This window comes from Micromys minutus, assembly GCF_963924665.1.
Source record: "Micromys minutus genome assembly, chromosome: 16".
In the NCBI taxonomy this organism is placed as follows: domain Eukaryota; kingdom Metazoa; phylum Chordata; class Mammalia; order Rodentia; family Muridae; genus Micromys; species Micromys minutus.
Genome location: NC_137985.1, coordinates 21,077,975 through 21,094,475, shown reverse-complemented (window position 1 = coordinate 21,094,475; position 16,501 = coordinate 21,077,975). Strand labels below are relative to the sequence as shown.

General features: G+C 46.4%; 1 protein-coding gene across 1 annotated transcript in view; it reads right to left on the bottom strand.

Annotated features, from left to right (window-relative positions):
• The window catches only part of EEPD1 (endonuclease/exonuclease/phosphatase family domain containing 1), a 103,406-nt gene that overhangs the window by 13,021 nt on the left and 73,884 nt on the right, over positions 1-16,501 (bottom strand). The window contains exon 4 of the mRNA XM_080929829.1: positions 2,344-2,454. Within this exon, the coding sequence (XP_080785955.1) occupies positions 2,344-2,454 (111 nt within the window). The remainder of the gene's footprint in view (positions 1-2,343; positions 2,455-16,501) is intronic.

The following is a 16,501-nucleotide window of genomic DNA, read 5'->3' as shown; positions in this document are numbered from 1 at the left end:
CCGCTGCTGGTCACCAGAGCATTCTGAAGTGTTTGACACCAGGGACAGATCAACAGGGCATTAAACAGGCCAGCAGCATTTGACCCTGCTCCTCTATGTTGCAATGGGAGAGGAAGTAACCTTTCACCTTAGCCACCTCTGAGCCGCCACTGTCACACACAAAACTTCAGCTCGCAACCCAGCCAGATACATGACAGGCATGCTCCCTTAAACAGGTGTGTTTAGGAAGGAAGTGGTGGGGATATGAACATGAGGACACTATGGTAGGCTCTCTCCCTTTCTTCCCCCTCTCTCCCTCTCTCCCTCTCTCCCTCTTTCCTTCTCCTCCCCCTCCCCCTCTTCCTCTCTTCCCCGTCTCTCTCTGAAGACAGGGTTTCTCTGTATAGCATTAGTCTACCTGGAATTTGCTATGCAGACCAGGCTGGCCTCGAACTCAGAGATTCCCCTGCCTCTGCCTCCTGAGTGCTGGAACTAAGGGCATGTGCCACCACACCTCTACTTGGTACCTGGACATGAATACAGGGCTCAGAGACCCAACAGCTGCTCAGTATATGGCCTGCAGGTTCATGACCATGGATACATGATGCCTGACTCACATTATGCTTAAAAATGATTTTCGGATCTGTGCATCACTAAAGTTTAAAAACTCCCACATGGCATTCATCTGTGTGACTGTGACCCACTGGACCCATAATGACAGGTAGCCAGGCCTAGACGTGGCTGCAGCCTGACACTGGCAGGGATCCCAGTTCCAAGTCACCATCACCTGAACTACATCTCATCAAGCCCTGGTTGGGTCCTATTCCAGGAAGCACCCCAGCACTCACTGTCTCCTTCTCTACTGGGGCTATCCTGTGAGCTGAGGGAGGAGCTACTGCTCACGGTGTACAGAAGAAATAACTAGGGCAGAAAGCTCTCAGGGACAGTGCTCTGATGGCCTTGGCTCCCCATCCTAAGGGAAGGTGAGCTGACTTGTCCTTCCGAATAGCTGCACACTTAGTGAAAGGCACTGGGACAGCCAGAAGTTCTTATAAACGTGGCCATAGATAGGGCTAGGTTGCTGGGTCTGTTTTTCTCACATATGAAGAACCTCTCACAGATATTTACTGAATGAATGAATAAAGGTGAATAGACTTTTAGGAGTCATATAAATTTTCATACAGTCAGATCCATGAAAAGTGGGGTTTTTTTCCCTTCCTTTCTTTTGTTTTTCTTTTTCTTTCTTCTTCTTTTTTTTTAAGCAGCAAAATAGCATTAATCTTTGTGTGGACTGGAAAGCAGAGCCCTGAGCTACAATTCTAAAAAACAGATGCATCCCCTGTGAACGCCTTTCAGCCCACTGTGAACTCGCTGTCCACTCTGAATCTGTTTCCACTCTAAACTGGCAAACCCAGATAAAGGAGTTACATGGCAATTTTCAGTAGCCACTGAAAAGAGGATGACCTTATGGTCAATACTCATAAACAGATAGGTAATTTTAATCCAGTCTCCATCTATTATTTGAGTCCCAAATCACAAGTGTCAATCATGTAAATACAACCCATAGCGCTGTAATCTGATACGGAATATTAGAACCTTAAGACATCCGCATCTATACAAAAAAAAATGTGCAAGAGCAATGCTTTTTAAATTCAAGTAATTATAAGAAATATTTTTAAAAATCTAAGAGCCCCAGCTAGGGAGATGGCAGCCAGCAAAGTAGCGCCAGCAGGAGGGACCTGAATGCAGAGCTCAGAACAGCATGAAAAGCTGACATAGTGGCCCGTGTCTCCAGCCCCCGCATTAGGGTGGAAGGAAGGGACAGGGACCCTTGAAGCTCGCTGACTGGCTGAGTCTATCTGAATCTGACCTGCCAGTTCACTGAGAGCCTCTGTCCCAACAAAAGAAAAGGTGGAGAGCAAGGGAGGAATACACCTGATGGTACACCTCTGCACGTGCACACACACATACAGGAGAGAGAGAGAGAGAGAGAATAAACTACATTGAGTGCAGGTTCTCAGCCAGTGAATAATGGGTTTCTGAAAGCTTGGCAGTGGATAGAGCTGTGACCTCAGGATTACAAGGACAAAGGGCAGACATACAGACAGAGGCAGAGATGCCTTGGTCCCAGACAGGATTCCTCCTCCCATGATGCTAACCTCCCCTTTCTTTGTGGGCAAGAATTCATCCCTGATCAAAATATAAAATGAGGCCTAGGGCAGTAAAAATGACTAAAAGTTAGGGCACATAATGCAAAAGCGGACCATGGATATTGACAAACAGTAAAATTAAATCTTCCTTGGGTGGGGGAAATATTATGTTTAAGTACAAAACTTATGCAGGCGGTTGTGCAGAAATGGGTACCTTCTGGAGCTGACTCGAGGGCTTCTCGGCAACAGTGGACCTCCAGCACCCTCGGGACCCCTTCCACTTTCGGATGTTGGGCAGGATCGGCTGGTTTAGCTCTGTACAGAACTACAAAGACAGAACATAGGTCAGTGTGTGTGTGTGTGTGTGTGTGTGTGTGTGTGCGCGCGCGCGCGCTCGTGTGCGTGTGTGTCCCTATGCATAGCATCCTCAGAAACTAGACACAGATGAATGATTCTGAGTTACCATAAAACTCTTTTTAAAAAGCTGACTTTCATCCCTGTGTTCTCAAAGACCAGGGATGGCAATGCTTAATTTGACTCCTGCAAAATAAGGACATAGCAATTTAAGAAACCAAAAACAGAGTTTGCAAAAAACCATGCAGCTAAACATAACAAATTAGAAAACAAATATTTATCAGCTGACAAGTCATTATCACTGAGGACCCTCTCCATTCAGAAAAGAAATGGTCCTGTTCATTGTTCTAATCTCTGCAGTTCAGAAAGAGGCGTCTGGTCCCTATACATACTGTGACATTGATGGATTCAAGGTCCCAGGAGCACCTAGATGAGGATCAGTACTTAGCTTAGAGGAGGCAAAACTGACCCCAGCTTAATTCTGAGCCAACAAACTGTTTCTCTGTCCCCAGTTGATTACCACAGCCTGTGTTCATATAGGTATGCTTGGCTATTTTTCTTTCTTTTCTCTCCTTTTGAGATAACATCTTACCATGTGGCCTAATCAGGCTTCAGATACACAATCCTCTGCCATAGCGTTCTAAGCACTGTAGATTACAAGTGTGCACACAGAACTTGCTGATGTCCATTCTATATCAGGGGGACAGCATGGCTTATCACTGAGACAAAAGAAAACTACACAGATGAGGAGTTGAAAAATTATTAACTGCAGAGTACAAAGGGAAACTCCTCAAATGTACTCTTCTGGGGGTGATTCTTTATAGGGACCCCCAGTGTACCCAGTTTTCAAGATGTTCCACCATTTTGGTACTGCCCCTCCCTGATGACACCCTCATGTCTCTTAACCTACCCTGTAATGCAGCAGTCATTTCTTTCTGTTCACCTGCTTCTTATCTGGATTTTTTCCGTGTGTGTGTGTGTGTGTGTGTGTGTGTGTGTGTGTGTGTGTGTGTGTGTGTTCTATGCATTGTGTGGAGAATGAACAAAGTCAAGCATATCACATGCATGGGGAGAACAAAGGGTGTAGGGTATCTGATCTTATTCCTTTGAAACAAGTTCTCTCAGTGAGCTTGGAGCTAGGCTGGCAACCAGCAAAACAGCAATCCTCCTGTCTCTGTCCTCCACAGTCCTGGGGTTACAGGTGTTCATGAGGCCATGACCAGCTTCTTGTATGGATGCTGATCTGAAATGAGGGCCTCATGTTTGCAACTCCTACCCACTAAGCCATCTCTCCAGCCCAGTTCCTTGCTTCTCTCTTTTGAGAACTGTATACTTCTGCTCTACTGGGCTGTTCTTCATCAAACCTATCTAGCCCACAGTGTCAGCTTAAACCACTATCTGGAAGGCACCAAAATCTGGGTCATCATTCTATTCAGAATGATCTCCTAGGGTTTTCTGTTATTGCTGATGACTTTGTATTCCGAGACAAGGTTTTACTATACAGCCAAGGCTAGCCTGAAACTTATCATCTCTCTGCGTCTGCCTCTGAATACTGGGATTATGGGTATGTCCCATTACCACCACATGATTATCTTGCCTGAGTTCTGAGTTGCACTGCTAACTGCCTCTTTAAACTTTTCTTAAGCATCTAGTTTATCCTGTCCCAAAGGACTGCCTTCTCCCAGCCTAAGCCTCACTGGGAAGTGTGAATTCCTTTTCTCCTAAGTGAGCTGGTTAATCCCTACCCTCTCTTGGCCGTCTCTTCCCAAACCCAGAGACATTGCTGTCACCTGAGTGTGAAGTCTATTTTATTTTTCAGTCCTGTTGTTCCGGTGCCTTTCAGATTCCAGTCTCCCTGGGGAGACATTGCATAGCTTCTAAGCCTGCCACTGCCCACCTCAATCCATCCACTAGGCACAAAACCATGTCAAGTTCTTCTGTGTGGTCTGAGGACCAGCAGCATCAGCGCAGCATCAGCATTCCCTAGAAATCGCTGACCACATCATGGGTCTGCTTGATCGGAAACTCTGGGTGGAGCCCAGTGATGCACCTTGTAACAAGCTCTTTCAGTAACTGGGTTTGAGAACAGCTGTGGCCATTCTGCCCAAGCACGGATCTTAGACTCTGCAGTGTGACAGACAGCCCTCCAAGGTGCTTCAGCTGGGGAAAGCTCCTTTCATGCCCTCTGGGCAGCACACAACCACACGTATGATGGCCAAGGGGCAGACTTGAAAGTTCTGGTCTTTGCTTACTTTATAACAGAGAAGATGAGGCACAAGCAAAGGCTCAGTAAGTGCTATGGAAAATATTAACCAGGAGGTGAGAGGGTAACCCGGGAAGTCGACTTTAGACAAGGGCTGCTTTAGAGTCATCAGCATGTCTGCCATTTCCCCAACAGGCAGCATCTGGGCCTCTGTAAACCCTAGGAGCCCATTTGCTGGTGAGCGAGGAATGTAAGAGAACACTAATCTTCGAACCCAGGACTCCTCCTGGAAGTTCCCATCTAGGTAACTGCCTCAGTTTTCACCAGATACTCTGCACTATGTATTCTGTGCTGCTGGGGGTTTGGGGAGTGTCCGCCCAAGAGTTCAGTCACCAGCAAATTTCATTGCTTTTCCTATGAACACTGCCTGGAGCAAACTGGTGGATGAAGCATTATTGTTGACTAGTATGGAGGAGAGGTGTGTGTGTGTGTGTGTGTGTGTGTGTGTGTGTGTGTGTGTGTGTGTGCTTGGCTAAGTGCCATGAGTTGGTGGGATACAATTGTAAACTTGCCAGGATAGAATCACTTGAGAGATAAACTCCTGGGCATGTCTGTTGGAGCTCCAAGACTGGGTTACAGGACATTGGAAGATCTAATCTAAATGCGAGTGACATCCTTCTCTGACCTGGGGTCCTAGACTGAATTAAAGGGGAAGCAGCAAGCATAGCATGGGCATCCATCACTCTGATTCCCATGTGTAGAGAGCACAGAGGCCTGGGTGGGGGAGGGGAGGAAGGTGCTCCTCCGGGACCATAGGATAGACGCTTTCATCGGACTGGATAACTTTCTTTGATGACATTAAAGAGAAACTCACCAATGAAACTAAAAGCTCAGGAAAGGCATGATATGGTGGCTTGAACCTGTAATAGCAGCACTCAGAGGCAGAAAAACACCGAGTTTTAGGCGAACCTATTATTGATCACAAACCACAAGCCAAACACATCCTTCCTTTTTTAAGTTGCTTCTATCAGACAATGTCACAGCAATGAAAATAATAATAATAACTAATACAGCAGCAAATAAAAATACTCCTTAAAATGCAGTGGTGACTCACGGGATGAAATATGGGGACAGTTTCCCAAGATGAGTTGTGATCTGGTGAAGATGTAAGAAATCAACATGTCTGCCTTCCCATCACCCATTGTGGCAAATGCTGTACAGAACATCTCTGCCGTCTCCTCACAGCCCACAGTCGGCCATGAGCAAAGTGCCCCACAGACAGGTGAAGCACAGGCTCAGGTTTAAGGTCAAGATTACACAGCTGACAAATGCTGTTGGGAAGACCTGAAACTATGTCCTGTCTGCTGCATCCCTTGCCTGACAGCTGGGCCCGAGTGTAGAAGGTCGGAGGGGCTGAGGCCAGGCCCTCTCGACAGAGTCCTTGGATCCCAGCGATGCCAATGGGAAACAAAGCGAAGAAACCATCTTCAGAAAGCGTGTCAAATATGTAGAATGCAGCTCTTTTCAGCTACAAAGAGCAAATTCTATGATTTGTAGGAAACTGGACACACTGGAGATAAATCATATTAAGTGAATTCAGTCTTGGGAAGACTTGTGTCACGTTTTCTCTCATTTGTGGCTCCACAGACATGTAAAATCATGTGCACATGTGATAATAAAGCAGAATCCACACTCTAGGGAATAAGAGGGCTAACAGGAAGGGCAGGGTAGGGTATGGAACAAGAGTAAAGCTCAAAGCACATTATATATTCATATGTAAATGTCTTTATATAACCCAGGGTCATGGATAATGAATGTACACCAACGAGACCGAGAAGCATCTCGAAAGCACTAGCAACCTGGACTCCACCTTAAACTGTTTGAAGTCAGTTGATTCTTAAATAATCTGCTTCACCCACCCAACCAAAAGGAAAAAATAATAGATCCATGAGTACAACTAAGGCAGAAAGACCAAAATGGCTGGAACGACAGAAGAAAAGTACATTTTATTCACAAAAGGTATCCCTGTAATTATGATTTGGTCAGCTCTGATACCAATATACCACCCTCCCTCACATGTCTCAAACTCTAACAGATAACTGATCATTAACTGAAATCAGAATTAAGCTGGCCCCTGCTCTTTTGTAGGTTAACTATTTAGTATTATTATGGGGGTGGGGTATGTGCCTTGGCACATGGGTGGAGGTTGGAAGACAACCTCATGGAGTTAAATCTTCTTTATCTTTACCTAGCGATGTTCAGTTCAAGCTACAGGCTCCTACCACAAGTGCCTTTACCCATAGGGTCATCTCACCTACCTCTCTTGTTCTTAATACAGTTAATTAATAAACCCTAAGTGACCGAATCTCTGAGGTTAGGCCCAAGATTGAAAGCTGTAACAAATTTCCCCAGGCAGTTCTCCACTCTGAGAAGCTCAGACAAGCTGGACAGCTGCTGTGGGGCTCAGCCGTTCTACGCCCATTACTCACTGTCTGGGAAGACAGCCTTCATTACTCAAAACAAAAACCACGCTAGCGTCTGAACCCCATGCCTGTAAAGCATCTGACTTGTGGCTCTCTGCAGCTGCTCCATAAGATCATAATATGACATCTAGGCACATGGCTGGCAAGCAATGGTGTTTGGTTATGTCAGTGGGGTTCACCCTCTACATTCTCACAGCATGGGTGGCAAGGGTAGCCACAGACACAACTTGTTTCTCTACATTCAGCCCAAGCAAGGCAAACCCATTTTTTTTTTAAATTTGCCCCACAGCCAGTGACCAGAAGGATGAGCAATGCTATTGTGTGGATACAGTGTTCCCCCCAAAGCCTTTGTGTCAAAGCCTCAGTCCCCTTGAAGGTGGCACTATAGGGAGGTGGTGGAATCTTTAAACTATGGGGCCTGCCAGGAGGATATCAGGTTCCTGGGGTTATGTTTCTAAAGAGGATGTTGGGACTGTGGGCCTTTCTTCTTATTGTTGCTACCTGGTTTCCAGAAGATAAGTAGCTTCCCACCACCGACTTCTGCCCGGCCAGGAGCCCAAAGGCAACACAGCCAATGGACCACAGAACGCAATGTCCAAAACCATGAACCAAAACAAACTTTTCTTCTTTTCAAGGTGGTTATCTTAGGCATTTAGTCAGTCACAGAAAACTGGCTAATATAGCCAATGAGGAAGAAATGATGGGAGTTACCTGATGACCACCCCACCCTGTGTCTTGGCAACAGCAGGAGAGTTAAACATCTTAATGGCAATCTACAAGGTTCCCAGGGCACTGGCACCGGGAAATACCAAGACAAAAAGTACTGTGGCTGTGACCTCAGCGCTTGCTGCATGTCAGGTCTGCCCTGGACCAGCTGACTCTCTCTGCAAGGAACAAAGGCCCACAACTTGAAATAATTGCCTTTGCCCATGGACTTTGCACTTCTTTTAGGTACTTTGCCCTCTTCCACTTTCTACAAAGAATATTCCTGAATGCAATTGGCCAAGGTTGAAGTAAAAATGAAAACAGTTTTCCAACTCTCTAGGAGGCTTAAAGCTTCCTTTTGTAGTCCAGGTGAAGAAAAACCTGGCTCTGTGATCAGTTAGATATGCGTGATTAATGGCATTCTCAGAGTTAATTGGAAGCAGATCTGGAGTACTGGTGGGCCTTTTAAAGCAAACACCACATGGCCACTTCATTTTCCTTCCTGGAAGGATAAGGAGGGCCAGCTCTCTGACGATGGATTTCCAGATGAGTCGCTTCCCTGGGTGGGCATTTGATTTGCTTCTCTCATTTTGGACGTGACTTCCCTTTGACAATTAGTTTCCCATGTGATGAGGCCAATTTCCTCTGTGTTCTCAGTGTGGCCACTGAAAATCCAACCTGTTTTGAAGGATGAAATAGATGGAGTGCTTTCTCCTTATAAAGATATATTGCCACTGAAAAGAGAAGAAGCTCAATCTTGGGTTAAGCAAGGTCAAGGGACTCAACTCTTATCTGAATATGATACAATATGGCAAAAGACAACATCAATGCTTGTAGAAATGTCAGTGGGAAGTAAGGGTACGTCTTTATCTAAATGTTCAAGCACAGGATATAACAGATACTAGAAAATCCTCACACGGTGGCCAAAAGGAAGGAATGACCAGCGTCCATTAAAAAGAAAAAAAGAAAAACAAAGCCTGCTGCATAAGAAAACTAAGCAAATGCTAATTTCATTAAGTGCAGACTAAATAGTAACCATGTTTAACCTTCTGAGTACAACAAGCCTATTGCGAAGGTTCCCTAAAATATCAGGATGTTGAAAGGACACAGTGCACAAGTAAGATAAAAATAGCCCTCTTTTCTCGGTTCTCCTGGGAGCTATATCTTTGGTGGTGGTTTGTAGCCTTACCAGCCCTGCACACAGCTAAGAAAAGACATGGTTTTCAAGCAGAATGCAACCAACACCATCAGAGAGCAAAGCAAAGAACTTCCCCATCCCCTTTCCCCAAAACCTTTATGGGAGGAAAAGGTCCCCTGCCTATATTCTTTAAGGATAAATACTGTGTTCCTACATAGCCAGCCCAAGTGCAGCTACCTCAGCTCAAATGCAGACACAGGCGCCAGGCTCCAAGGCTCGTCTGAACCCCACACACAGTACTCCCATTCCACTACCTCAAGAATCTGTGCCCAGAGACCCTGGGAAAAGAACAGGGTTCCATTTCAGTCTCTGCTACTCAAAGGCCCAGTGAGCATCTGGCCCTTCCCATTAGAAGAAAATGACCCTAGGAAGAAAGCAAAGGCACTGTTAGAACACTAGGGTCAACTTTCCAGTAGCTCAGTTCCCCATAAAAAGGTCTATTCCAGCTGTCTCAGTGTCTCCTAAACTCTACATCAAACTCCCCCTTACCATAGTAATTAGAATAAAAGCTTACTTTATTGGCTGTGATCCTTGTAGGCTAAATCCAATCGAAAGAACAATCAAGTACCTAATCATATACACACAGGTGTGCTTCCGGTTTAAAAATAAAAATAAACAGGAGCAGGAAGAGGCACAAGGAAGGGAGAGGACTGTGGCAGGAGGCACTTCTTACATACTGGGACATTCTTTCTAGCATGTCATAGGAGCAGTCCCTGGTTAGGCAATGATATTCCCATTTGCCTCACAGGGTTGACAGGGCTGGGCCAATCACGGCACGCAAGAAGGTCAGGGTGAAAAGCCAGGATTGGCCAAGTCTCTTGCTCCAAAGCACTAGAAAACATTAGCCAGCTATTTCCGATGACAGTGTATGCTTGCCTTCCTGCAATGTCCATTCGGACTACAATTTTCTAGTTCTCTGGAACTGAAGAGGAGCCAGCTGTCACCAGTAGTCAAGTTCACATGCATGCCATGCCATAGGTCAGTCTTCCCTTTCATGGGGACCACCCCAGTGTATGCCACGTGGCTAAAGGTTCCCAGTATAGTAAGGGACCCTGCTCTAAATAAGACCCTACCCTCATCTCTCCAGAGAAGCCCAGGCTGCCAGCTGCTTCTTTAATATATGTCACTGAGTGAACAGCTCCTCCGCTCCTCTTTCCACAGAGAACAAAAAAAAGTTCTGGGTGGCTGGCTGTACATCCTTATCAAGCATCTGTACTTCACAGAGGAAGGTAAGAAACAAATGGTTGTCTCCTCAGAGGCTCTGTCAGAGTCATATAGATATAGATGAGGATGCTTGCAGCGAACCATCAGACTGAACACGGGGACCCCAGTGAAAGAGCTAGAAAAAGAACTGAAGGAGACGAAAGGTTTGCACCCTCATGGGAAGAACAACATCATTAACCAGCCAAGGCACTGATGTGGAGAGGGTGATTGGGAGAGGGAGCACCTTCATGGAAGCAAGTTGAGGGGGAGGAGGGAGAGGAGTGGGGAGGAAGGGTAAAACATTTGAAATATAAATACAGAGAATATCCAATAAAATGAAAAAAAAAGGAAACAAATAGCCCTACAATTATTTAATTGTTACCTGTTTTCACATAACCTGCTTCCAATGGCTGCTGCCTGGTAATTTCTCATGTTCCCAAAAGACATGAGACAGTTGCATGTACTGAGGCAGGGCTTTCCCCCCCAAAGGGGGGAGCAAGTAGTTTCAAAAGTAAGAAATTTCATAGAGACTGGAGTAAAATTAGGACTGTGAATGAGTGCCCTTCTTACAGATGACATAGATAACATATTTCAAACTGCTAGCTCATCTCTGTCACCGTCACCACCATGTCCCCTTGCCTTTCCGAGACACATAAAACTCCACTTCTTCTCTCAAGGTCTTCAGGCCTTAAGGTTCCATCTCACGTAGTAGCTAAGACTCTGGTGGTGATTTTGTAGTCATTTGTTTTGTTTTGTTCTCATTAAATTGAGGCTAATGGCTCATATAAACCCAGGTAATTTAGAAGGCAAAGACAGAAAAAAATAAGTGTGCAATACCACTCTGCAAAGACCACCGATTCCAATTTCTCTAGAAAATTCTTTCTAAATGGTTTCCTATGAATCTCATCCATAGACTTCATCTCTCTATCCACACATGCTCTCTGTCTCTGTTTCTCTCTCTCTGTCTCTTACACACACACACACACACACACACACACACACACACACACGTTCTACTTTTCCTACATCGCTGGTCCCCTCACCCTTTTCTGAGACAGGACCGCAGCATGTAGCCCAGCAGGCTAGCTTTAAACATATGATCTTCCTGTCTCTCCTCTAGTGAGATTGTGGTAGACTGCCCCCCCAGCAAGATTATACATGCCACACTTGGAGAAACTCCCCGAACCCAAGTAACAGGCTCTCTAAACCACTATTATCTACATTGCATTCCCTTGATAGTGGAAGATTCATTGCCTGGAGGTAATTTCTGCCATTTGAGGCTTATTGTCCACTAGAAACTTTACATAGTCATCTAGCACGGAGGCAGGAGACCCTCGCCCACGCCACCCTCGCACAATCAATGTGTTTTATCCATGTTTCAAGTATCTCAAGAACTTAAAGTTATACTGTCTTGTTTTTGAAACAAACCAAGAGTTTTTGTTTTGTTTTAACATGTACCCATAGTAAATACAACTCAGAGAGAGACCTGGGGAATACATGGTCAAAGCTATACTCCACCTCCCAGAACCTGAGATCGGAAACCTAAAAATATCTGATGGGCATAAAGAGGAGAATCATCACAAATAAACTTTTTTTTTTGTCATCTGGAGGTGAACAATACTCATCTTTATCCCTCTCTCTAGCTTTCCTTATAATAAAATGCCTCTGTGGAGAATTTCTTCTAATGCCAACCTGTATTTGCTAGGACCCTCAGGTGAATGTAAGCCCCAAGAGAGCTAAGTAGTATGGTTGGTTTTGAGTTAAAAAGCGTCATTTGAACACCTGACTAGAACTCTGTGGAGCTACATGTGCTTGGCAGCTCAGGTGCTATAAACAAATCCACCAGCACACCGCCGCCATCACTGGGGTTCTCTTCCAGAGTGTGCCCTTCCAGGCCACGTTTGTTATTTAGCAGCAAACCTGTATGTGCACTCCCTTCATTGTTTCCCAAACCTCTGCCTCACTGTAGGGATTAAAGCATCAGCACTCAAAGGCTAGGCAAGACAAAAACACTGGATGCGCAGCAGGTCTAGACCTCCAATAATTAGGAAAGAACACGGTTGCTTGCCCAGGCTAAGTTGGCTAGAGATGAAGGCAGGGGAACAGAGGTGGAGACACACAGTTAATCAAACAACAGCCTGAAGCAAAACCGGACCAGTGATTCATGCTATGAAGACATGACTGGAGAAACCTGTGTGTGCGTATTTGCTGCTGGTGAGGAAATGCCTCAGTTCGAGGAGGCTTCTACAAAGGAATTGTCTCAACTCCTAACTCAAGAGTAAGAGGAGTTGAGTAGACAAAGAAGTGGGGAGAGCATTTCAGAAGCAAAGAAAGTACATAGAAGATGTATAGTGCAGAAAGCCCGAAGAGTTAATAGGCCAGAGAGCTATTTAGCTGCAGCAGAGACAGCAAGAGCAGCCTGAGCTTGCAGAGTCCTAACCGGGCTGAAAGGAATCAGTCCCTTGCCCACAAGCACCCATATCATCACCAAAGATGGCGAACAGGGGTCCCGCTATCTTAAAAGCTGCAGTACAGAATGCAAGCTGATCGGTGAGAACAGAGAGGTCAGGGCCCAAGGTGGGGTGGCTCCTTACACAGTAACTCAAGACTTCTCTCTGCTCACTCAGAGGAATGACCCAGTAATTCTTAGAAAACTGAAAAGTGGCTATTAGAGGGGGGGGAGGGAGGGAAATGAGCATGGAGGGAGGGAAGCAGGAGAGAGAGAGAGAGAGAGAGAGAGAGAGAGAGAGAGAGAGAGAGAGAGAGAGAAAGTTTTAGGGCAAATAAAATAAGCTCTTCTTTCCCAATTAAGGCACTAAACTTGTGAATAATGATTGAAACTAATTATTCTAAGTGGAAGAAAGTCTGAAAATAGCAATACATTTTATAGGATTTTATAGCTATTTTGGGAGAGCGTGGGGAAGTTGCAGGCAGATTGAAGCATATCCCACATCACAGTAAAACACTGGGATGGTCATGCCACGGTTTTCACTGAACATGCTTACCCACACAGTGTAAAGTTTACATAGCCCGAGAAGCACACTAATGGTGTGAAGGTCGAGGAGGCAGAGCTGTCTGCTACTTCCTGCTGTAAGGCTGAACTCCCAGTTCAGCAAGAGCTGTCGAGCTCTGTGTTACAGCATGGGACGTGTGATCAGATGTGTTTGCCATAAACTTGCACCACATGCTAACATATTTCCTAACTCAGGTCTTGTTGATCTAGACAAGCACACCCCTTCCTGTTTCTTAGCATCTTCTTTCCTCTTTGATACCAGATGAACAGGCTGGGTGAATTCGTAACATGGATGGAAGAAAGAGCCCGTCCTCAGACTCTTCCAAACTACCATAAGCAAAGTGATTCACAAGAGGATGTGATGGTAAATCATGCTAAAGATTTCTTTTTTAACTTATGTGCATGTATATGTGTTCTCATGAACATCTGCCATGTGTGTGTGGATACCCAAGGAAGCCAGAAAGGGATCAGCTTCCCTGGAGCTGCATTTACAGGCAGTTATGAGTTGCCTGATGTGGGTCCTGAAATCCAAACTCAGGTCCTCTAGGAGAGCAGAAAATGTACTTAACCACTGAACAATTTCTCCAGCCCTGTATGGTTATGGACTAAGAAGTGCCTGGAAAATTAATAAAGTGGGTCTAGGGGTATATCTGAATATATTTCAGAAAATAATAATAATAGTTAACTAAGGGGGGATGGGACTGGCACCATCCCAAAGATTGGGGCTTCAGGAGTCAGAAGGGAAAAGAAGATCCAGGTACACCAGCAGCATGGTCTCCTTCTACTTCCTGGATGCCACAAGGTGAAGAGCCTCCTGTCATCATAGTGGATGGAGCTAAGGGCTATGAGTTGAAACTTCATGAACCACAAGTCAAAATAATTTGTGCCTTAAAAGTTGTAGGTCCCTGTCCCCAGAGGCATTACAAGTATGGCTGCTGTGTCACATGTGGATCAGTAGGTGACAGAGAGAAGAGAGGCCATGTCTGTGCTCTGGGTTCTCACCTATGCACATCTGAATGATTACAGTAGCCTAACATTCCCTGAAAAGAGGGAGCCCGAGACAACCCCAAATCCTGCACCAGGCAGGCCCAGATGAACTCCTGGAACATGTTGGGTGGGCAATGTGGAGACCAGAAGAACAGACCCTGGGCTGAGCAAGAGCGAGCCCTAGATGACCACCAGACTGGAGCCATGGGGACCCGGCAGCTATCATGAGAGCACCAGTGCTGCACTGTTCAGGTCTTGGAGAGCAGACCATGCCTGAGATGACCCCTGCCTAGTACACATGAGTAGGGGCACAGCACTCCTGAGACCACTCTCTACAACCCCAGATACCCAAAGACCTGGGGTGTCACTAAGATGAGCAAGTTGGTGGTGGAGAAATGGAAGAGAAAGAGCAACAGAAGGATGTGGGCGCAATGCAGAAAGGCAGAACTGGAGACCAGAGGGAAGTGAGGAGCGGCCGGATGTGAGGAGCTGGTGATGCCACCTAGAGCCACATATGTGGGTCCATGGCCCTGCAGCAGCAGGGATCCGTTACCACCAAAAGCCAGGCACATGTCCCTCACCTGAGCTGCCACCTGGTACAGAACTGCACCCCCCTTGCCTGGACATCAGAGGAGAGCTGGTCTTAGAGGCCTCAGAGCAGGAAAGTCAAACCCACCCTGGCCCCTGAACATCAAAGGAGTCGCCAGTGAGCCTGGCCCAAGGATACAAGCACTGGAGAGCTGGGCCTGCCAGTCTCTCCTGTGGTGTGGTGCAGAAGAGGGAGAGATGCACTCATCCCTCACGAGCTGCAACACAAGCAGGACGTGCACATTTGTCTGGGCAGCACAGTGGACCTGACCCTCTACTCTGGAGGGACATTGGGGAACTTGCCTGAGGGCATGAACAGGAAAGAGCTGAGCCCACCAATTTTCTGCTGTGTGGTGACATGAGCAAGGGAGAGATCCCCCACCCCCATTTCTTGCCACCTACAGCAGGCAGGAGAGTTGGCCCCAATGGGGTCATAAAAGCAAGAGAGCTGGCCCTGTCCCTCAACTGCTACAGTACTTGGAAGAGCTGACCCTGTCCCTCGCCTGGGCAGAATAATAGAGCTGGCCATAGATGTGGGATTGTAGGTGAGCCAGCCACAAGGATGGGAGCACAGGACAGCCAGCCCTGCCTCTTGTCTATTGCAGTGGTGTGGATAATGGGGAGATGCCCTCCTTCCCTCCCTCATCACTAGATATCTATGGCAGTCAGGAGAGCTGGTCATGAAGAGTGGGAGAATGCCCATGTCCCTCACCAGCTGCCGCGCTTCAGAGAGTGGGCCCTGCACCCTGCCTGGCAGCACATAAGGGCTGGCCCTAGTTTTGGGTGGGGGTTTTGGTGAGCCATTTCCAAGGGTTTGAAAACAGAAGAGTCAGCAGGCTGATCCGCTCAGATCTCTCTTGGGCCCAGATCCAGTGCTTTGAATTTGCCCACCCAACATCTGCCCCATCAACGAACCGCTGAAGTACATGAAGGAGCCAGTCCTCCAGATCCAACACTACAGACTCTCCATGACCCAGGACAACAACATGATATCAGAGAGGAGTTCTAGTCAGGTTCCAGTACTGAAAAAGTGGCAGAAGAAGCCAGAGGTCTTGTACCAGACCAATGAGTCATTGCAATGAACGTTCACAAGCAAAGAAGTATGGACAAAGGGGTATACTGTGGGACACACTAAAGATTCCACAGCGAGATCTGAGGTTGAAAGAGTATTGGGTGGGTACGAGGGGAGGGGGAGATGAGTAGGATTGGAGTTCATGATGTGTGATTCCCAAAGAACCAATAAGAAGGCTAAAACAAATTTGCAGGTCAGGAATTTCTATTGTAGTGATGAAGCATTTTTACCCCAGAGCGTTCAAGGGTCAGATATGGCAGGAGAAAGAATAAGGAGGAAGAGAAGATGAGAAGCCAGACAAAGCCTGCAAACATGAGGAATGTTCACTGCCCAGGTGCTTCAATCTGAAGACTATTTCTTTGAAGCAAAGCAAAGCTGCCGTTCACACTAGCTCCCTGGCCTCTTCCGGGAACAGCCACACAGTGTTTGGAGCTCCAGGGACACATTTTCTCGGTCTGTACATGCTGACAATTAGCTTCCTCTGTGACTTTCTCTAGACTGCAGAGCCCTAACACTACCTACATGTGCTTCTTCAAAGGACCCAGAGTTATTTAGGAACTGTCACA